Below are 22,453 nucleotides of genomic sequence, written 5' to 3'. Positions count from 1 at the left end.
CAAACACGCTGGCTGTTACTTGTCGTCTGGCTTTTTTTTTTTTTAAGTGCAAAAACTGCTACTGCTAGACGTCTTTTGGTGCAGTCACCGGTATTTTGAAACTTGGACCAACTTTAAAATGTATTATCTTGAGGCTCATTTGGGTTATTAAGTGAGTTGGAGTGGGACGATCTGAGAACAAAGCAGGCAGCTGCACCCCACGACTGAACGTCAGCCCAACTTTTCAGCAGAAATACTAATCCTGAAGCAAGCAGGAATGGATTTCCTCAGGCTTACAGGGCCTGTGTGACCTACCGGTACAAAGGGCTCCCTCCATCATCCTTAATGTGCTTCTGCTGGATGTAGTATATGTAAGAAAAATGGAGTTTTTAACATTTTCTCCAGAGATCCACAGCTTTTCAGAACTGCTTGACTGCAGTGATGCTGATGAAGAGGAAATACTAGAGTTTGGAGATGATTTACAGCTTAATCCTTTTGATGGCTTGCCTTACTCTTCCCGTTATTATAAGCTTATGAAAGAAAGACAAGAACTTCCAGTATGGAAAGTGAAATATACTTTTATGGAAAGTTTGCTTCATAATCAAATTGTGATTGTGTCAGGAGATGCTAAGACTGGCAAGAGCTCACAGGTGAGTATTAGAAAATACTTCGTTGAGCTTTTCTTATTTTTAGAACACTTATTATTGTACACTTCTCAGAGATACTATTCATATGTTACTACTTGCACAAGTTTTTAAAATAGAAAAAAAAAATGTTCACTTTACTGTTCACCTATACTAGATGCATCAATATCCAGATTTATGTTATCCTGGTGTCTGGTTTTGGTTAGTAGTGGGCTGTTGCTACACTGAGTGCTGTATGGCATTGTAATATAAAATAAAACAGCATCCAGTTTGGAAGAGTTCAGCTGCAGTGCAGGCACACAGCTGTGCTGGTGTCCAGCAATTCTGTGTGTAAAAACAGATGTGCAGCCATCTATCATAATCTGAGGTGTTAAGGCCAGAGAGAGTAAAGTAAAAAAGGTGACAGAAAAATCAGGCAAATACAGATGTAAAATGTATATAAAAATACACATTTGAATAAGTTTCTGCAAATACTTAGAGGCAATTGACACTTACTTTATGTTTCTCCATAAAAGCCATTTTTACATAGTTGATGGTGTTTTTGAGGCTTCGGGGTAAGCTGTGCACTGAGTAATAGTAATTTTCAGCCTGTAATTGTCTACCACAGTGTCATAAAACAACTAGCAACAATCTCAAGCTACAACTTTTTACATTCTAAATACTAAATTTTAAAATTTCAAACCCTTTCTAAATACTGGCTGAGAAACATGTGCATTAACTACTGTATCTTAAAATTCAGAACCAAATATAGAGAGAGGGAGAAAAATGTTGTATAAAATATTCTTGTATCTATCAGTACATGTACTGCAAATTTTTGTTTTTTTCCTATATGATAACATCACATCTCAACTTGAAAACCTACCAACTATATACTTTAAAACCCGTTACAAAAGATGTCAGACACAATCCTTCCATACTGATGTTACAGGTGCATTTCCACTGTCTTCAGAGAGTCCAAGGCAAAGTCTAAAATAGTCTAGGACTTATTTCAAGTTGCTTTAGTATTTTATCAGTAAATCATTCCTTTGGCATTTTGCTGGCTGCTATTTTGCTCAGCTGGAAAATTTTATCATCTCCTCCCTTGTATTGACTAAACTTGTCGTTTTATCCTTTTTGTCCATCATCACATCGAACAGCAAGTGGAAATGGTAAACTCTGCAGTACCTCTGTTGGATTCAGCTCATATCCTTACTTGGAAAGCATGGTTTTGATCTGATTAATGTTATATCAGGAAAGAAATACAGTGGATTTGCAGGCAGGTCATAAAAGAAGGTGGAGAAGTTCTCAGGGAATGAAGGACTGAAATCAGTGGGGCTGTTTCTCAGGGAGAAGCCATAGTCTTTCTCTCACTCCAGCTAAGAGCAAATGGTTTTTCAAGAACACATGATTTACAGAATTAATGGGAAATGCATCACTGAAACCAAGATCTCAGTTGATTCCAAGCATATACATATCTAATAGGGCTATTAAATTCTACTGTTATAATAATGTATATAACAACCTAAGTCTGTTACTCCAATAAGCAGAGAATTGTCAAGCAGATATTATCAGCCACAGTATGAGTGTTTATGACTGGGAATTAGGAGGAAACTTTCCTGCATGTAAAGCTATAGGATAGCTTACTGTTACAGGGCTTCTCATACTTGTCAGAGACTGATGCTGGACACTGCTAGAGATCACATATGGAACTAGAAACATTATCCTTCAACTAAGAATTCCCATCTTTCCATAAAAAATGCAAACAGCGCCTGGGGCCTGGAATATTTCTTGGAGTGGGAAGTCTTCACCCCCTGTAATTGACTGTGATTTATATAAAAGAAATTTTGTATAATAATAAACTACTTATTAACAACCTTTAGCTCTTTCAATTGTCCTAAAACAGGTTTAACAAGATGTAATACATTACTGGCTGTTTAACCATTTTTATAAACACAAATAACTATACAGAAATAAATTATATCTGGCTGATGTTGTCACACCTAGTTTACATATATTAAGTAAAGCAAGGGATTTGAGAACTAATATTTTCACTGAAATAATATTTACAATGGAATTGTACATTCTTATAGCAATAACACACTGATTTAGTATTTTCCAGTATTGATTTTCTACAGTAAATATATAAGCTAGAGAGCTACTGCATAACTTTCTGGAACAGTTCAGCTTCAGGTACCTTGTTTGCAGAGCAATTAATCTGCAGTTGTATTTATTTATTTATTCAGGCATTTATCAGTTTGAAATCCTCTTTCTCCTGGGACACATTCCTCACACCAAGCACCTGAATACAGCATTCAGTGGCTGGGTTGCTGCTAAGCCAGCTAGAAGCCCCTGCCAGCAGATGCTCACAGTGACACTGTCCATGCTACCTGCTCCCAGATGCAATATATTTTCTCCTCAGCAATATATTCAAACTATTCCAAGTCCAGTTGAGAAACTCCCAGATGGACCTTTCAGCCCATGTCACTCCAACTCTTGACCATTTAAGAGATTCAGGCTCTTGACATTTAACTGGTGGATATTTTCTGTGCTCATCTGCCCTTAGTTGGGCAGAGAGTAAGCACCGGGTGCTCAGGTCGATTCAGTTCTTCCACAGTCTTCTCAGAGTACTTCAGGCCTCACCTGGAGTACTGTGTCCAGTTCTGGGCTCCTCGGTACAAAAAAGACAGGGATCTCCTGAAAAGAGTCCAGTGGAGGGCCACAAACTTAATACAGGGCCTGGAGCAGCTTCCTTATGAGGAAAGGCTGAGAGACCTGGCTTTGTTCAGCCTTGAGAAGGAGGACTGAGAGGGGATCTCATCAATGTGTATAAATATCTGAAGTGTGGGAGACAGAGGGATTTGGCCAACCTCTTTTCAGTGGTTTGTGGGGACAGGACAAGGGGCAATGGCCACAAAATGGAGCCCAGGCAGTTCCGCACCAACATGCGAAAGAAATTCTTCACAGTGAGGGTGATGGAGCACTGGGACAGGCTGCCCAGGGAGGCTGTGGAGTCTCCTTCTCTGGAGATATTCAAGGCTCATCTGGACACCTACCTGGGCAACCTGCTCTAGAGAACTGCTTTAGCAGGGGGTTGGACACAATGATCTCTGGAGGTCCTTTCCAACCCCTACAATTCCGTGATTTTGCATGACAGCCTCTGTTAAATGTGTTAAGCACTGAAGATGCCCGTTTTCTTGTTCGCTCACAGATCCCCCAGTGGTGTGCTGAGTACTGCCTGTCCACCAGCTACCGGCATGGCGTGGTGGTGTGTACCCAGGTGCACAAGCAGACAGCCGTCTGGCTGGCCCTGCGCGCAGCCGATGAGATGGATGTCAGCCTCGGCCATGAAGTGGGGTACTTCATCCCATTTGAAAGCTGCTGTTCAACAGAAACCATCCTGAGGTTTGTGCGTTTGGTGTTTTATACCTTCAGGCTAGTGCGTGCCTTACAGTTCTTTGCGAGGATGCTGCAAAGGCTCGCAGAGGGCAGCAGCCCAGTCCTTAGCTCTTCACAGCCCCGTTGCACTAACACAACAGGATGGACAACCAACAACTGCATGTGAACAGTGATTTTGTGGCAAAAGGATTTTGTATCCAGATTGGGGAAAATCAAAACAAAAAACACTGCTTTGTAAAGTTGCTTCTAGTATTTTAAAATGTAACTGCTGGAGATTTTGCGATTAGCCAGCAAACTGTAAAATGCCTGAAAGAGGTATTTTGTATTTAATTGCAGTAGGGATTTAAATGATGTAATGTTAGCATCTGCACAAAAATTCATTAACCATCTCAGTAAACTCCGTATCCTTCTACTGTTTCTTTCTCTGTGTTCCAGTACAGGAGTGTTTGTAGCCATAAAAGAAAGCAAAGCCAGAATTTAAAAGCAATCAAAATTCTCTCTAATTGAAAAGGAAAATTCAGTAATGAGAAAAGCACTGTGGAAGATTTTTAAGGGATAAGAAATGTACATAAAATGTCAGATACAGATAAATAACAGCAGCAACACAAGGATCCAGATTATGAGCCACTATGAAAGCTCGATTTGTTTTCTCAGGTTATTTAATATGGCATATTAATAAATGACTATAAACTTTGAGCCTTTTACCCAGCCACATGAGCTCCCCCTGATTTCCAATGCAGGCGAGGGTACTCACCACTTCTAAAAATCAAGTTCAACTGCTTTTCCTTTTGTGTGTCCTTTCTCTTTCATGAAGAGATGCTTACCCCTCACCCTGCAGTATGCTGTGTATCATCTGCACCTGATGTGAAAGGGAGATGAGTCCTATCCTTACACATATTGAAACCTGGTTCAAGAAAATTCAAAGTCCTACTGAGCAACACAGCACAAAATAATATGCTTTGTAAAAATTTTGAGTAGCAGGAATAATAGGAAAAAAGTGGGAAAGGCCTTACAATATGAATTAATCTCTCGTCTTGGTTCTAGCAGTGCCTCAAGTGTGTCTGTACGCCTTCATTTCCTTATCTGAAAACATTAGTTCATAGCTCAAGGATTAGTTATTGCATGCAATATGCTTAGATAGTTTGGAAGGTGAAAAGCAATATAAGTTATGATTTTAGGGCAGAATTATTTCTTCTTTTGCCTAGAGCATCTTTTCAACTGTAGTTTCATTTAGCATCATTGACTTTCATTGAGTTTTTAGCCACTTAGAAGGGATTTAAAGAGGAAGCTGAGACTGTGATACCATCTACAAAATAGGCAGTATTCATTCTTATCAAATCTTTCTTAGTAGAACAGAAAGAACAAAGCTGTCCCCAAGACCTTGAATTAATTTCTTAGAGTAAAACCTGAATATTCCAAGAAACTTTGTGCAGTTTTCTGTTTGCATGATGCAGATACTGTACAGATGATATGCTACAAAGGGAAATGATGTCTGCTCCTCTTCTGAACTCCTATGGAGTCATCATCCTGGATGACGTGCATGAGAGAACTGTTCCAACTGATGTGTTACTTGGCATTCTCAAAGATGTCTTGATATCAAGACCAGAACTGAGGCTGGTAATACTCACTGCACCTCACATGTCCATCAAACTGCAGAATTACTGCGGCAGCGTCCCCTTCATAAGAGTGGAAAGCAAACACCACGCAGAGGTTGTATATTCCTGCAGCATTCAGGAAAACCATTTTCTGTCTGCACTGAGACTGCTCTTTGAGATACACCACTCAAAAGAGAAGGGTGACATTGTGATCTTCCTGGCATGTGAACAAGTAAGTTATTAGCTCATTCTAGGATTTCTGATTTTAACCAAGAAAAAATTTACATCTGTGTTTTTATATGACCTATAAATATCTTGGTGCCAAAATTTAAGATGTTGGACATTGCCAACAGCTTCATTTCAGTTTTGTTGTTGTTGTTGTTGTCTTAACTCAAATGGCCCTATGGTTCCATGCCTATAGTGTAAACTAAGAATCTATCAATTTTTTGTAGGTTTGAAGAAAAGCCATCCTGTGTGATGTAAAAAATAGCAAAGGTGGCATACAGGGACAGGAGTCACAGATGTAGGGAGTTAAGCCCTACATCTAGGTTACAATGCATTATCACACTTTATTTTATCTCTTTTTGGCAGGAATGGACACGTCCAATTCGCATAAACATCCTCCTTCACATGAATGTTTTTACCATAAACCTGCCTACAAGGTCTTTCCATTTGCATTCTCTTTTACAGTTGCAAACTTCCCAACCATTTGTGTACACAGCAGCAGGAGGCAAATGTCACTCCAGAGGTGCTGCAGATAATTCAGGAATCCATATGGATTTAGCTGTTCTAAACAGTGACATCTCTGAATCCCTGAAGTGATACTCTAAATTCATTGCTGTCAGGATTGCATAATTAGGTCCTTCTCAGAAAAAAAAAAAAAAAAAAAAAAAATCGTAAAACTTTATACCCATCAAACCAATGTGCCTATCAATGTGCCTGTATTCAAATAAACATTTTTAAACTTAATTATTAATTATGAATTTATTTTAAAATATTATTATTTTTAATTTCCTGATAGTGGTCTTCATCCTTCTACTTTGTACGATCAAATCTGCTTTAGAACAACAAATTAACTTTCATAGCTCCAGATTTGTGAAATAATGACTTTTCACAGGCAAAGATAAATCACTTTGAACTACCCAAGGGTTTTTGGTTTTCTATTTTTCTTTTGATTGTATTGTTATTCATTGTAAAAAAAAAGGGGGATGGATATGTAACATTTTTAATGGTGCTAATAATCTGTTATAAGCTTCTTAGACACAAATTTTGCAAACATTAATGAATTCCCTGTATCAGTTCCTATGATTACAATACATAATGTTAGAGAGAAAACACAGTCTTTCTGTCTGGAAGTTCTGGGAACAAAGTTTTATTTCTGTTAAAAACACTTCTGATAGGCAAGCCCCACACAATACTAAAATAATAATTCACTTATTGCTGAGAAGAGATGACTTAGTTTTCTCTCTCATGATGAACAAAATTCTTGTTATGAATCGCTACCCCACAATTCACATCCCATGTGTTCTTGCTTAACTGTGATTTAAAGTTTCAGCTTGCTAATGGCTCGCTGTTTGCTAGCACTCAACTATCTTTTCTACTGAACAAAAACATGAATGAACCAAGAGCATTAACATTTTTGATGTTGTCTTGGTGCCAGTCTTGCTATTAGATGTCATTGCCATACTTTTATAAGATTTTTTTTTTATGGGATATTGTAACTGTCACTGCTTCGAATGTAGTAGCACTCTCAAAGAGGAGCTCAATGTGTTTTTTCAATTTTGAAAAATATAATAAATTAATAATTTTTTTAATAAAAAAAAAAAAAAAAGCAAGCAACACTTCAAAACTGAGTGAGTCTATGCCTTTTAAAAGTCATGCACAAAGTAAACTCTATTTTTAGAAAAGACAAAACCAAAACCAAAAAAAAAAAATTTAAATTTGTTTTTGACCTCTGAATTTGTGACTGTTTTTAAAGGTGGTGCTCCGTTAATGTACCTTAGGCGCATTTTATCGACTTTATTAGTCTTCACAAAATTTATTATTAACTAAGAAAACACAATAAAAACTTATATAAGTTTTATATAATAAACCTCACCAACAGCTCACCTGAGTATCTGTTACAGCATTCCCAGGCCTGCACACATGACAAATTTGCAGTAAAATAACCTTTTTTCAGAACTAAATCACAGATGTGGATGCATCCTACATGTTCTATATACATAAAGGTTAGAGGCCATTTCATAATTTCTCATTCTTGATGTTCCTGTACTATATTTATGCACATCTGTCTTCCCCTGGAGGTGGGTTTGGATAAGATTAAAGCTGGAGAGAACTGTTTAGGAAATTGCACAGGAGAAAAAGACATTTCAAAAAACAGCCCAGATTTTCCATGGTCTACATTTAGTGGAGACATTTGTTAAATTCTCATATATACTTCTATTCCATTTTGTTTTTGTCTCATAATGATCATTCAGTCAGTTTTAAATGTTGTTATAGTTTGATACATGGTTAAAGTTCATTTTAGATTAAAAATGTTTTAAATATTGATATTTGTTTTTCATATTGATGATAAGAAAATAATCTTTCTCCTGATTACAGGAAATTGAAAAAGCCTACCAAATTATCAGACAGGAACAGGCTAATTTAAATCCTGACCTTGGAGAACTCATCCCAGTTCCCTTATATCCCACAAAAAGAGACTTAATTCACAAACCAAATCAAGACAAGCAGAAATGCTACAAAAAATACAGAAGAAAAGTGTTGCTCACCACAAGCTTTGGAGAATCTTTGATTTGGATTAAAAATATAACCTTTGTCATTGATGTTGGTGTTGAAAGAAGAAAGGTTAGTAAAGATAACCAAAATCAGGATGCCAAAAATGAAAAATGCATAGATATTTTTTTTTTTTCAGAGTGCAGAAAAAGGAAAGGTATAATTGGTACAAATGGTTTCTAGATATATGTATATTTCAATTCTTTCATAAATCAGATTGTATAACATTTTTAACATTCCAATTACCAACATGTAAATAACTTTCAAAGACATTGATATGTCTTCAGTTTCTTAAAGACAGAGCAATATACAATTTGTTCTTGGCTACCTGCTGGCATTTTACCTGGTTTAGTAGATTAACCTCATTCCTTGTTTCCTTAATTCCTGTGTAAGCAGTGTAGTGCCACAAATCAGGTAACACAGAAGGGGTCTCAGACAGGAAACCACTTCTTTTTGGAGCTGCTTCTGCATATGTACTTCCATCCAAGTAGCTCAAAACATTGCAATTTATTTAATTAAGACCTTTTACAGTTCATTCTATGTCCTCGGTTCTTGTTTTGCATGCCATCCTTGGAAGAACTACTGCAGCTGCAAAACTAGATCTTATTTCGTTTATTAAATTTATTTAAAAAATGATGTGAAGTCCTAATGAATGAGTGACTGTAGGAACAAGTCACTGCATGAGCTGGAAAGCTGCACTACTACAGGTTTTATAGCTGCCCTACATGTTCTGCTAGACAAAATAGTCAAAAGGAACAATATCAGAGGTTCTGTACATAATCTGCTATTGAATCACCCAAATTGAAATTAAGTGTTCCTAAACTTTTCAAACAGAGATGACTAATGCTTATTAGCCTTATGGGTTAGTTCAGGCAAAAGGCTGAGAACTAACACTACCTCTCATTTTCATTACAATAAAAAGTGTCTAAAACTGGCATTTTTAAGGGTTCTCATTTGGGGGTTATAAAATAACTCAGCCTCAAGTCAAGGAAAAAAATGTTCATACTTTTGTGTGGGAGGAACAAAAGTCTAAATACAGTTTTCAATTAGACTATGCATAACCCAGTTATTTCTGAACTACAGTTGTTGTTTCAGGTGGATGACTGAAATGAATTTCACTTCCATTTTCAGTTGGATGGAGATGAATCTCAATTCCACTTTAATTTGAAGCCTAAAGTAGAAGTCAGTGCTTCCAGATTTCTGTGAATCTAAAATATGAAGTGATGGGAACAAATCAGTTTCAACGCAGTCCTGATGGCTGTCAAATCACCTTTATCAATTACACAGTTTCTACCCTTTAATTCAATTACTTTGTCATAACAGCTGAAGCTCAGTCCTCTAGTATTCATTCCTCAGCAAATCAAACTTACATTCAATCCATATGGCTGGAAGTCAGTTCAATGTAGGCAAAAGTTTGTGCAGAAGGAAATCCCACATAAGTCTTGCAGTTGGGATATATAATGAATTTACTCAGTGGAAAATAAATTTGTCTCTTGCACTGAAGCACATTTTATCTTTTGATTGAAATCTTGCTTAAAGTAGACAAGGTTGAATCAGATGACTTGACTAGAAAAATGCCTTACCCAGCTCTTGCTGTATTGTACAGAAACTTATGGACATCACCTGGTGGTTGGAAAAGTGAGTAAATCAGCTCCTTATTCTAACAAAATAAATGTAAAATTAAGGAAAAATAAATACAAGGGGACCTTGTAAATCCTCATTACAGTCCTTGTGTCCTGTGCTGAACTGACAGATTTCAGAATTAAGACAAAAATCTGGAGTTATGGAACAGAATTTTATCAGGCAGTGTTGGGATTCTGTCATTGAAAGAAATAAACTTTTTTCATGCTTTTATTAGTGATACCATAGTTGCATTTTTTTGTGCTTTAGTATGTTACATTTCTTCAGAAAAAGACATCCATCTTAGGGAATACTTACAGAGCTATTGCAAAACTTAAGCATCTGTCAATTTATCAAAGTGTTGACTGTTTTCATTCCCTAGCTGGTGAAATATACGGTATAAAAAGAAATGAAACTGTTAGTACACACTGGATTCGATAACCTAGACAAAAATGCAGTACAGAGCAATATTTTTGTAGTCTTCACTTACTTATCTGATGTTTAATATCTCTTTTATTTAAAGGTGTACAATCCTAGAATCAGAGCAGACTCTGTTATAACGCAGCCAATCAGCAAAAGCCAAGAAGAGATGCATAAACAAATTCTGGGCATGTCTTCATCAGGTAGAATTATTAGCTCAAAATGCAAACCCATCAGCTTAAATTATTAATAGGATCAATGTGACAATGCAAACAAAGTAATTTTCCTGAAAACTCTTCCAGGAAAACTCTTCTGCTTGTATCCTGAAGAATTTACACACAAAGAAATGAAACCAGATTTACCAGCCAAAATACAGGAATCAAACCTGACTAGCATGGTTCTCTTCCTGAAGAGGATGGATATAGCAGGCTTAGGACACTGCGACTTCTTAAGTAGGCCAGGTAATGATCATGCACCAATTTTCCATATAGTTTATATTACTTTTGTGGTTATTTAAAGATTAATTTTGCCCTGTTATTCACAGTACTCTTTTTACTGAAGTACTTGTAATCTCATTGCCACTGTTTTTAGCACTTACCTACTAGAACAACAGTTCATAGTGCAATAGTTGCACTTAGAAAAATGGTACCCGATATGAACCATTTGCTCTGAAAAAGACCATCAAGCATCTGAATGGAATTGGAATTAAAAAATAAAAAATAAAATAAAAAAATCAATATTTCAGATATCTTCTCATCTAGGTTTCATATTATTTTCCTGGAGCTCACAAAGAAAATTTGTGTCCCATTGTACAAGGCATCGTACAGATACCTAACAAAATATATTCCTTTAATCAAAAGTTTACAACCCAAATAAACTACTATTGTTACCTTGGAGATACATTTAGAGGAATTCAGCTCTCTTCTTATCCTCCAGCGTCTCCAACCTCAAATTTACCATAAGCTGTTGCTTAAGGACAATATTATTTATAAAATAAACCCAAATAAACTTTCAATATTAGGCAGGAAATACTCTGAATTTTGAGTTAAGAGAAAGTGGTTGTTTTATATTACTACTATTATTTTTTATTTTGCTGACTTCATATTTGGGGGCTTTTTCTACAAAAGAATATTCTCTTCTGTTCTGACCTACCTCAAAATGCTGTTGATTTGAAGCTAATTACAGTGAGGGAAATACCACGGATATAATTGTTTTGGAGATCATGTTGCTAGTTTCATTTATGATCATTTTCCAGTGCAAATAAGAAGACCTTTCATTATTGTCCTCCTTTTCCCTCTACACATGCATGGAATTAGAACAAACACTTGTCCTTCACATCCTGTGCACCGTAACAATCAGTGACAAAGTTTAATTCCCACTGTTGGGTGTTGTGCTACATTCCAAGTGGAATTTTAAGTGAAATTTATTCTGCTTTTCCCTTGTCTATCTGCTTTGCAAAAGCATACCTAACTGAAATGTTGAAAACAAACAACCAAACAAAAAACACCATTGCCCTCCTGAGCAGTAACTAGTTGAAGATTGATGAGAATCAGCAAGTATTTTGGCCTTGTGAGTGTCACCTCCTGTGCTGAATCCAGGAAACCTTCATGGAGAATGGTTATGGAACAGAGTTGGTTTCCACTAAAGTTTAGAAAGAATTTTACTAAAAATAAAATAGAAATAAAAATCTAAAATATATTAGTGCCTTTACTGCATATGAAGAAAGCTGTTCTTGAACTGTAGAATGAATTAGTAATGTTACACTAGAAAAAGCATTCAGCATTTTTGGATTTAAAAGCACAATGGAGATAGAGTTGGTATTCAGTAAGAACAAAATGCTAGAGGCATTTAAGGATTTCACAGATGTACGAATTCTAAGTTTTGTCTGTATTTTGAGATAATGCAGCTGAAGAAAGGGTCTTGCTGATGTGTACAAAATCGTAAAGGCATTTGATGAATGCATCAGCTTTATTTGGATGGGCATTAAATATGAAAAAGTTTTTGCTAACTAGATGAAAAGTGTGAGTTCAAGGTATTGAGAAATTTGAGGAATTACTGAAACAGCGTGAGGAATGTTAGATACATTGCTTGACCAAAGAAAAAATCCCACAAACACTGTAGGGAGTTAACTGAAATGGGATGAGAAAGTCTGCAGAAACTTCTGGTTTTCCTGTCTCATGGCCCCACAAAATTAAACATTTGAAAAACTGCTTTAATTGTGTAATAAAACTCTTCCCAGTTTATCCTAGGAAAGACCACACAATGACTTTATTTGCCTTGGGGCTTTCTGCTTCTTAGTGGGCAAACAACCGCTTTCCTACTAAAACTTGAGCTGTATTCCTACTGCAGCTCTCCAGAGATGGCTATAGAAGCCACCCTGCCAGAACACAGACAGCTTCAAATACCTGGTGCTAAATACGTTTGTCTGAAAGAAACAGGACTACTGATGTAAGGGTATTTGTAAGGGGATTTAGTTATTTCACTGCACCTGCCAACAAACTCAAAACATGTCAAGCTTTCAAGCACTGAAGACCTCCTTTTGGGCCCTGCACCCTCCCGAGAGCTTTGGGTCAACAATCCCCACCTGTGGAAGCCCGAGTTCCCTCACCTGAGCTCAGAACCCCTGACCTGCACACTCAGTGCCATGGTGGCTAAAGCAGCAGGACAGCACCCAGGTGAACCAGAGACTGATTAAAGCCACATCCTGGAATTAAACTGGTACCCAGTTAAACTGGTGCCCACTTCATTTACAGACCTGTAGCTTTTTCATCAGTAGTCATAAGGTCAAGTTAAACCTTTGTGGATTGCAAATTGCAGGGGAGTGTTGCAAAAGAGGTGAAGAGAAAGCTACCAGAGATGGAAAGCATCCTCTCCTGTGCAAGAGATCCCAGCTTCCCAAGAAAGCTTCGTTATCTTTGCAGCAGTTCAGTTTAGTTGCATAAGCCTTCTGTAACATGCAGTGATGAGGAAGGCTGAAGAAGACAAGGAGGGATCTCCAAGATGGTATACAAGCCTAGAGTGGAGATTATAAGCAACAAAGCTCTCAAAATGAAAGCCGTTTTGCCCATCCTCAGCCAAAGTTGGTACAAGACCAACTGGAAAACAAAACAAAAAGACACTGCAATATTTCAGTATGCTCTCATTTGACCTAGTCAAATCAGTTGCTGTTCAGAGGATATAGGTATTAAAACCAGAAATAGCCTATTTTTTCCTCTGCATAGTTTGTCCTGAACTTGACTACTTAATGGCTCTTTACCTCCTTGATTTCCCTTTGAGCAGAGGGAGCAAACATATTGCAGTTCCCCTGCACCGTTCACTCCCAGAAACAATGTGCTACAGGAGTACCCAGGCACCATTTCTGTTTAGCTAACATTCTTAAGTTTTCTTTACAATGGAAGGAGGAGGGTTGTGTTTATTTATTTATTTATTTATTTATTCAAAGGTGAATTTCTCCTAAACAAAATGACTTCACTGAAGTGTCAGAGAAATGTATGAGCATGATCTGGTGAACAGAAAATAAATTAAATGTACACAGAAATTCATTTATAGATGCATAATATGGAAAGAATTTCTTCTGATTGTGTAAAGTACTCTTTCACAGCCCATTCCCTGCACACAGATTAGTGAACATATAGTAGATAAGCAAAGAAACAGAAATTACATCAGTAAAATATTTTATTTCTGTTCAACAACATAATGCACAAGGTTTTTTTTTTTTCTGCTGCTCTTCCAGAAAAAAATAAAAGCCTGGATTAACTCTGACTCATTACTGCATTATGAGAGCAACAAACATGTCAGGCTTACAGCTGCTGCATTTAATTCATGCTATAATCAAGATGAGCAAATGCAGCAGACTTGTTACCCTTTTTAGAATTCATGAGCCATATGAAAATGTATTTGGCACTGCAGTTCTGAAGTGCATTATTTGAATTCCTGTGCCACTATAATAGTGATGTCCTTACATGTTTATCAGTTAATCAGCTAGATCTTTATTGTGTTATATAACAGGAGAAAAGAACTCTTTCCACGTAGATTGCCGCAACATTATGCATCTCTGCAAATCACTGGAAAATCCTTATTTAAACTATGCAAATCAGCATAAAGACTAAGCCATGTAACATTTCCATAAGAAATCAAGGTGAAAGCGGTTTGCAGATTCTGCATTTGTACAGAATTATCATAAGCAATTTTCAGATTAAAATGTTTGTTGATGGCCATGGATCCCATGACATTTAAGAGCTATGCTATTGTAGCTCCACTGAGCAGGTATTTCTAGAATATCCATAGTAACAGGAGTTGTATAAATGTGTATCATTTCAAATCATTTCAGAGACAAAATTTGTTTGTGTGTTCTTTCATTAGAAACAGAGTGTGTCAAAGACAGAAGCCACATAAGGTCTGCTCAACGGAGCATTTCATGGCAGATTTGTTACTCTAAGCTCAGTTGTCGATATTTTTACGTTTTAATTTCTGAATTTGATTGATTAAATAGCATTGCATAGCACATAACGGAAAGCTTTCTGATAGTGTAGATATGGCCACACACTTTGCATTCTGTACTGCAGTCTGGGCACCCTACAATGGAGCACATAGCATGCTGCATGTAGCCAACTGCTTCCAACAGGGAGCTGCTATCACTGCCCCACAGAGGGTACCCCAAAATGGGGAGGGGTGTCCCAGTACTGTTAAAGCTAGACTAAGCTCATGTCATTCATTAAAAAGTAACAAAATAAAGCATATAAATTATTAAATATTATTTATATTAAATATTTTTTCACACCAATACAACGTTCTTTAAATTATACTCTGTGGATAACTGCATATTGCACAGTCATCTACGTGCCTTGAGGATGACACAAAGCAGAGACAAACCTGACTGGCAGTCACTGCTACCCCTGCAGTGTGGTTATAACTCAGGGTGTTTATGTCAGGAAAACACAGGTCAGCCCCCGTATCCTGCTGTCCCCGCTGGCAGAACAGCACAGTAGGGTCCATTACCAGCCAGCTTGGAGGCGTGAAGCAGCAGCAGAAGCAGGAATAGAAAGGCTACAAAGTATGAGTTTGGCAAAGGAATTTTAATGATCAATTATAGCTATAATTTCAAAATAATAGCTATAGAATTGGTAGCATCAGAGCGTAACAGACTCATAAAAAATGCAGCCTCAGAAGTTACAGGGGAAAAGAAAAGAGATGCAAGATGAAATCTGCACACAGAAGCTTTTCCTAAGAAACAAATACCAAGAAAAAAAATAAATCTTTGCATAATTTAAAGAAAACCTGGCACTAGATTTCTCCATATCTTCAGTTTGTTATCCAAACAGTAATGTTAAAAACAAACAAACAAACATACAAAAATACAATAACAGAAAACTCCATTCCCCAGAGCTGGTCTCCCTGCAGTAATTATTTTGGCAGCTCTTCATGCTGTTAAGTCTAACAGAAACTGGAAAAACTTGTGGTTTGCCAGGCAGTGAATCAGCTCCTTAAAGACAATGTCCCTTCACCTGACATCTGTTTCAGCTCCAACTTTCTAAGAGTTACCCTGACATCCACTTCAGCTCTAACTTTCCTGCAGTTATTTCTGTGGAAAGAGAAGATCTATCAAGAAATTGGTATTTTAGACACTCAAAATTTTCACTGAGTAGGAGACGAGAACACAGGACCTGTCAAGTTAGATCCTCCAGATAAGCATGATATGCCAGTTAAATGGACTATTAATAATCATGAAATGTACCTTTCATTCCTATCTCTAATACTCATTCTTTGTAGAACTTTGGGCAAATCACTAAATCATTTGCGTCCTTATGCAACAAGAGTAACACTTTCATATTTATTTTATCACCTGGTAAGGGCTTCAATTTCTGGCGTGTAGGATGTGATACAGAAAAGATTAAAGGTGCAGCTACCTTTAGAAACAGCTTACTCTGTTCATGTCAAAGCTGCAAAAAGCTGTGAAACTAAGAATATCATTTTAAGTTAGCTTGAAACCCTCAATAAACAATTTCAATGCTAACAATGACATTTAGCTACACATTTGCTTTACAAAGCCCACGTGTGATCATCACCAGTAGGATGTTTAATTAATAAAACTGGTCCAGCTTCCCTGAGACAAGTCTAGAGCAATCCAGCCTTAAGTAGTCAAAGAACACAGGCAAGGGAAAGAAAATATCGGATAAGGAAACAACTTTCAAACTTCCAGGGATGTGACAGCTTCTTGTTGAAAGTACAGGATATGTCTTGAGAGCTTCTCTTTGACTTTGCTCCTGTGAAAGCAGTAGCTGAGTCACCAAGCCTCACGGTTTGCCTCCATGGCAGCAGCGGCCCTAAAAATAATGATGCTAGCATCATTATAAGATGATGCAGGTGGTTCTTTAAAGAAAAGCTTTCCATATTTAAGCATTTATACTAATTTTACTTATCATGCATTACATTAAATGACTTTACTACATATAATTACATTCTATTAAAATAAGAATAAAATCTAAAAGAACCCTTAAATGAGCATTTGCTGCCTTTATGATGGCTTTATATTGATTGAGTTTGTGCCTCAAAATGCAGACTAATATATGAAAACCCTATTCCAATTTTCATTTTCTTACTGTTCCTTCACCTGCTTAATCAACTTTTACCATCTTTTCTAACACTACACAACTTTAGGAGTCAACTTTTTTTTTTTTTTTAACTTTTTTTTTTTTTTTTTTATAACACTGATAGCAAAATTGGGAAGTAATTTGTGCTTATAAATCTCAAGGCAACTAACTCTAGTGCATAAAAATGCAAATTACTGATGCTATCAGGGAATTGAAATTGACTGCCACATAACCATATATTTTGTAACTTATGGCACAAACTACTTTGTTGATTTCTGGAAATTAGTTTTCCTTGATTTCCTAGTAATTACTATATGTCTGAATGACAACTCTAATTTCCCTGTATTTTCAGTCACTGATAACTCTTTCCTATCAGTGACTCTCATTCTTCATCAGATGTTACTTTTCATTTCCTTGAATGCCTTAAGTATTTTCTTTTCAAATGCTTCAGCTTTTGCAAGGGTTCACCTCTTACCCTGTTGAACTTTGTATGTCTGATAATAAATGTTCTCTCTAGGCAGAAACCCACCATGTTGTACAAGCATATCACAGATGTGCACTCTAATATTAAATTAAACAGGTTAAAACTGTAGAGTTTTGACAGAAATTTATAGACTCCTGAGAGAATTTCTCTGAAAATGAAGAGTAACAGTTTTAAGAATAAATCCTAACACTAACAGATTTACACTCTGGAGAAGTTCTGCAAAAGCAGAAAAAAAATGTAAATGGAATTATTATTTTCCCTTCGTACATTATTAACTGAAAAACAAAAAACAAAACAAAAAAAAAAAAAAAAAAACAAAAAAAAAAAAAACAGGTGTTTGCTTGCTTCTCATTTCATGTTTCTTTAATTCATTATACCCAGTTAATTACAGAACAGACTGATGACATAGACAAACAGTTCATTACCAAAGAAGAAAAAACCCAAACCCAAGACTTTGCTGCGGGAAGGCCGGGCACCCGGGGGGTGGTGTCATGGCTAAAGGTCACCTACCAGTTCTCTACTGGCTTTCTTTGCTTTTAATCTTCATGATTCAGAAGCAAGCAAGAAATGATTTCTAGTCATCTATTAACAAATATACAAGAGAAAACACATGCCCTGCCTACACTTTTTTTTTAATATTTTTTTTTAATTTAGAGATTTGGGGGCAATTATATGCAAACTGGCAGCAGCCCACAGAAATTTGAAAAAATTTGACAGTGCAGTCATCAGTTTTCCAGTGCATTCTTGGCTGAGGAAGGGGCAAGTCCTGCTGTAATGCAATTTTTTTGCCACAAACTTCAGAGGGACTGGGGTTTGTTATCTACAACACAGAGGGAAAATATCAAAGAGCTCTTAAACTGGAGTAAGGGGAAAGCAGTCAATAATAACAAGGCCAAGATATACAGATTCTGCCTTCCACAGCCTCAGATGCAGACAAATTAGTGGAAAAAAAGTAAAGGAGAAATTCAGCAGGGTACTTGATGAAAAAGGAGAACCTTTGTCAAACCCCTTTGCTATTTATTCCCATGCAGCTGAGAGGTTCAGAAGAGCTACTGCAAATACCATCTTTTTTCTCTTGAGAAGTAACTGATGAAATGTAGATAACTGATGAGAAGGGGATATTTGTATCTATGCATACGAGCCATTTTCTGCATCTTCAAATCTTGTGGGTTGTTGTTTTCATTCACCCCCTTCTGTATGAGGAATGCACACCTATGACTTGTAGAAGTACTCTCATCTTCACAGAATAAGCTTAATAAGCCACTGATCAAAACTGGTTAAGTTGTGTCCATACTCCAGCAGTCTTCAGAAAAAGAGCACTTCAGCCTGAAAGCTCGGTGTTCAATGTATGCAGAAGCAACACCCTTTGCTGAACACTCCTGGCAGACCTCCACTTGCCTTCATCTGACGTTGAAGATATGAAAACCATCACTTTGGTCCTTGTTCTCCTGCTGTCACTGTTCAGACTTCCACCTTAAATATTCAATTCTAGCTCATGATCTCCCTCATGCTAGACTCAAACAGAGGCAATCTCATACATGTGCTCCCTTCTCACCCTATGCGGCCCAAATTCACCCATTTATTTGCTACATTTTTCTCTTTTTCTCCCCCAAATAGTCTCTCAGCCTACCTAATTATTTTCCTATACTCATCATTTTTTTCTGCCTCGCTGCTCTCGCTTCTCATACAGGTTATAAGCAAGTTATAACCTACAGTAAGGCAAAATTGAACATTTCATTTTGTGTGAACAGTGAGAAAGTACAGCCATTTGCTAGGGAGACATTTTCTTTTACTGTATTCCCATTTTTCTTTCGATATCGTAAGAAACTCTGTAAAGAGAAAAAAAAAAAAAAAAAAAAGAAAATACTCCAAATACCTGCAAGAATGGTAAGACATCTACAACTCCTGTAAATGCTTGTCTTCTCCCCTGACCCTGGTTTCATGGTTATCATCACCCTTCTTAGAGCTGTTGTTACTTAACCACCAGTCATTAAAGAGTATACACGCAAAAGAAATAAGTACTCTGAGTAATTCTTTAGCTTTTAATACTGTAATCAGCATTGTCTTGACTTTTAACAAAAACTGTTCTTATGGAATGTGGGTCTTATGGAATATGTGGTCAACACTTATTTTCAGCCTTGCAATTGTTACCCTTTATTTTCCTCCTTAAATTTCCTCCTGAATGTTCTCAGCCTTCAGATCATCTCATTTACTACTACTGCTTCTTACTTGTCATCAAATAATGGAAGCTGACTTACATCATTTTCACATAGCAAAAAAACCACAGAAATATTGCAATTAGAATTCAGACATTCATTTATATGCAGCCATTCTCAGGAATTTGAAGTATTTTTCCTTTTTGTTAGCTCCTGAAAGCCTGATGCAGGCTTTGGAAGACCTCGATTACCTAGCGGCCCTGGATAACGACGGAAACCTTTCTGAATTTGGAATCATTATGTCAGAATTTCCCCTGGATCCACAGCTGTCAAAGTCAATTCTGGCTTCCTGTGAATTCGACTGCGTTGATGAAATGCTCACCATTGCAGCCATGGTAACAGGTACTCCTAATTCGGGTCTTACTGCATGGCTTGGGCCACCTGCCAGAAACACATCAACTTTTTCAAAGTCTCTTCACAGGGACAATCCAAAGGCAAAACTTGTATTGTTCACATCCTGCTTTTCCAAGTAAATGAGTGTCTTTGGCTGCTTAAGTCCTGATTTTGAGCATGCAATGAAAGACAAGTACCAAATTTGTAAGTAGCACTCCAATTCCGTGCTTCAGATGCCCCGTTAGCTTCCAGCCTTTTGTCAGAGCATGCACAGAACATTCCTTCCAAATGCACCTTCTTATCTCGTTACGTTCATGCACATTTGTTACAGAGTGGAGAGAAGTAAATTAGGGGACATTTCTAATGATGAACAATATTGAACTGTTGACCTACAAATAATTACTTTGTGATCTTGTTTCTCCACTTCTAATGTAATAATTTATGAAATAAACATAACTTAAAGTGCTCGTACCATCCTGTCCTGGTGGATCCCTCTGCTCCTACGCAGCATTATGGCACAAACCAGCTGGCCCCAAGCACTGGACATGTGAAATCTGTAGCCAGAACATTTAGATTATGGAAGGTTGTTAACAGAATTTTTTTTTTTTTCATGGGTGTCCCCTGTTTGTGCATGTACCTGAGCATCTTAATAACTACAAACTTGATTTATTTATTTATTTATTTTTTCCTAAGCTCCTAATTGCTTCTTACACGCGCCTCCTGGAACAGAAGAGATTGCTCTTACTTGCTGGCGAAAATTCTCACACCCTGCAGGAGACCACTTCACTCTTATCAATGTCTTCAATGCCTTCAGGGAAGCGGCTGCAGACTCCACAAGCCAATGTAAGTGTACCCGTGTCAGGCAAAAATAAACCCAGTAACTTTTTTATTTTTTAAGGAAAAGTCATTGTTGGTATTAGGTTCATGAACCCTTTTTGAATTCTTCCTAGAATTGCTAATTTGCAGGGAGAGGAGAAACCTAAGATAGCAGCCTTTGCTAACAAACTTTTGTTCATTAAGTAATTAGAAGTGACCTAGGACAGCACAACTCACCCAACATTAGCACTTTTACAATTGTCATTTGAATTGACTTTGTACAAAAACACACACAAAAAAAGATGTTTCCTTCTATAAGAGGACACAACCCAGGTTTCAGACATGAAATGACATGAGGGACTTGATTCCCCAGCAGCCCAGCAATTGTTAAGGTTTACCAGGTGGTTGTCAGAGTAAAAGGAAGGTTTAAGGGAAGAAATTGAAAGTTGTAACTTTTATGCCATTTACATGAAGCCAAATGAAAGCCAGGGGACTGTACAGCAGACAAAAGGACTTTGAGGGACTCTTCAGGTGAAAGAAGCTTCTCTGCTGATAGGAGACATGCCAAAGCACCAGTTCCACTTCCTAATACAGGACAGCAGAATTGTTTCATGTTCAGTAATGTTGAATTTTGGAGAGGTCCAAGAGAAAATGTCCTTAAACAGCTTATGACAATCACCAGCTCTACAAACTTATGTCCCAGCCTGAATCTAGAAAGTCAAGAACTACAGTTGCCAGTCATTCTGTTTGAAGCTATTACCTTTTACATGCCAAGTAAGGGATTTCTAATATTTTGATTAAAAAATAGCTAAAATTTGATAAAATTACGTGAAGATATCAGGTATTGTCCACTCACTTTACGGACAAGATCCATGAGCCTAAGCTGTCCATGTGGCTCTTGATAGCAGAATTTTGGACAGCTCTGACACAGCTACTTGCTCTAAATTGTGTTTAATTTATTGTACCAGTCAAAGAGCATTTTACAGAGCAGTATCTCTGCAAATAGTACCTATCAGTAAGACTGTGCTTTAAGCCAAAATACTGTTTTTCCCTCCACAGACTACAGTAATGAAAAATGGTGTCGTGATTATTTTCTAAGCTGTTCTGCACTGAGGATGGCAGAAATTATCAGAGCCGAACTAGTAGAGATTATGAAGCGTATTGAACTTCCCATTTCAGAGCCGGACTTTGGATCACAAGAAAATGTACTAAACATTAAGAAAGCTCTCTTATCTGGTTACTTTATGCATGTAAGGAAAAATACCGTGGTTTTATCTTACTGTGTTGTTAGCTTACATAGAATTCTTTCAGAGAACTTCAGTTCCATAATAAAATCTTTTGATCATCAGAAAGGGTAAAAGCCCCTTTTCCTACACCGCATCAGAGAAACACTTTAGCTGATTCCAATCTTCTCTCTGGTGTTCAGCTATCACAGCGTGAAGTCCACATACTTCGCTGCAAGAAGAACGCTGTCAATATGCCTTTCACTCAGAAGAACTTTTTCACCTCAAAAAACTCTTAACTTGTAGTGTTCTCTCAAATATTATTTCCTTTTTGAAGATTTTTGTGTGGAAATACACTGAATACACTTGTCTTGTCGAATGTT

The 22,453-nt window shown here is 37.1% G+C and overlaps 1 protein-coding gene across 1 annotated transcript in view; it reads left to right on the top strand.

The window, feature by feature from the left end:
- Positions 1-359: 359 nt before the first annotated feature.
- The window catches only part of DHX32 (DEAH-box helicase 32 (putative)), a 23,907-nt gene continuing 1,813 nt past the window's right edge, over positions 360-22,453 (top strand). Inside the window, exons 1-9 of the mRNA XM_032191244.1 lie at positions 360-629; positions 3,811-4,004; positions 5,453-5,825; positions 8,195-8,440; positions 10,512-10,611; positions 10,711-10,869; positions 19,849-20,040; positions 20,725-20,874; positions 21,868-22,097. Coding sequence (XP_032047135.1) covers positions 360-629; positions 3,811-4,004; positions 5,453-5,825; positions 8,195-8,440; positions 10,512-10,611; positions 10,711-10,869; positions 19,849-20,040; positions 20,725-20,874; positions 21,868-22,097 — 1,914 coding nt within the window. The remainder of the gene's footprint in view (positions 630-3,810; positions 4,005-5,452; positions 5,826-8,194; positions 8,441-10,511; positions 10,612-10,710; positions 10,870-19,848; positions 20,041-20,724; positions 20,875-21,867; positions 22,098-22,453) is intronic.

The sequence above is a fragment of the Aythya fuligula genome, chromosome 7, assembly GCF_009819795.1.
Source record: "Aythya fuligula isolate bAytFul2 chromosome 7, bAytFul2.pri, whole genome shotgun sequence".
In the NCBI taxonomy this organism is placed as follows: Eukaryota; Metazoa; Chordata; class Aves; order Anseriformes; family Anatidae; genus Aythya; species Aythya fuligula.
The sequence above is the reverse complement of the archived record's forward strand: the minus strand, read 5'-3'. Positions and strand labels throughout refer to the sequence as shown.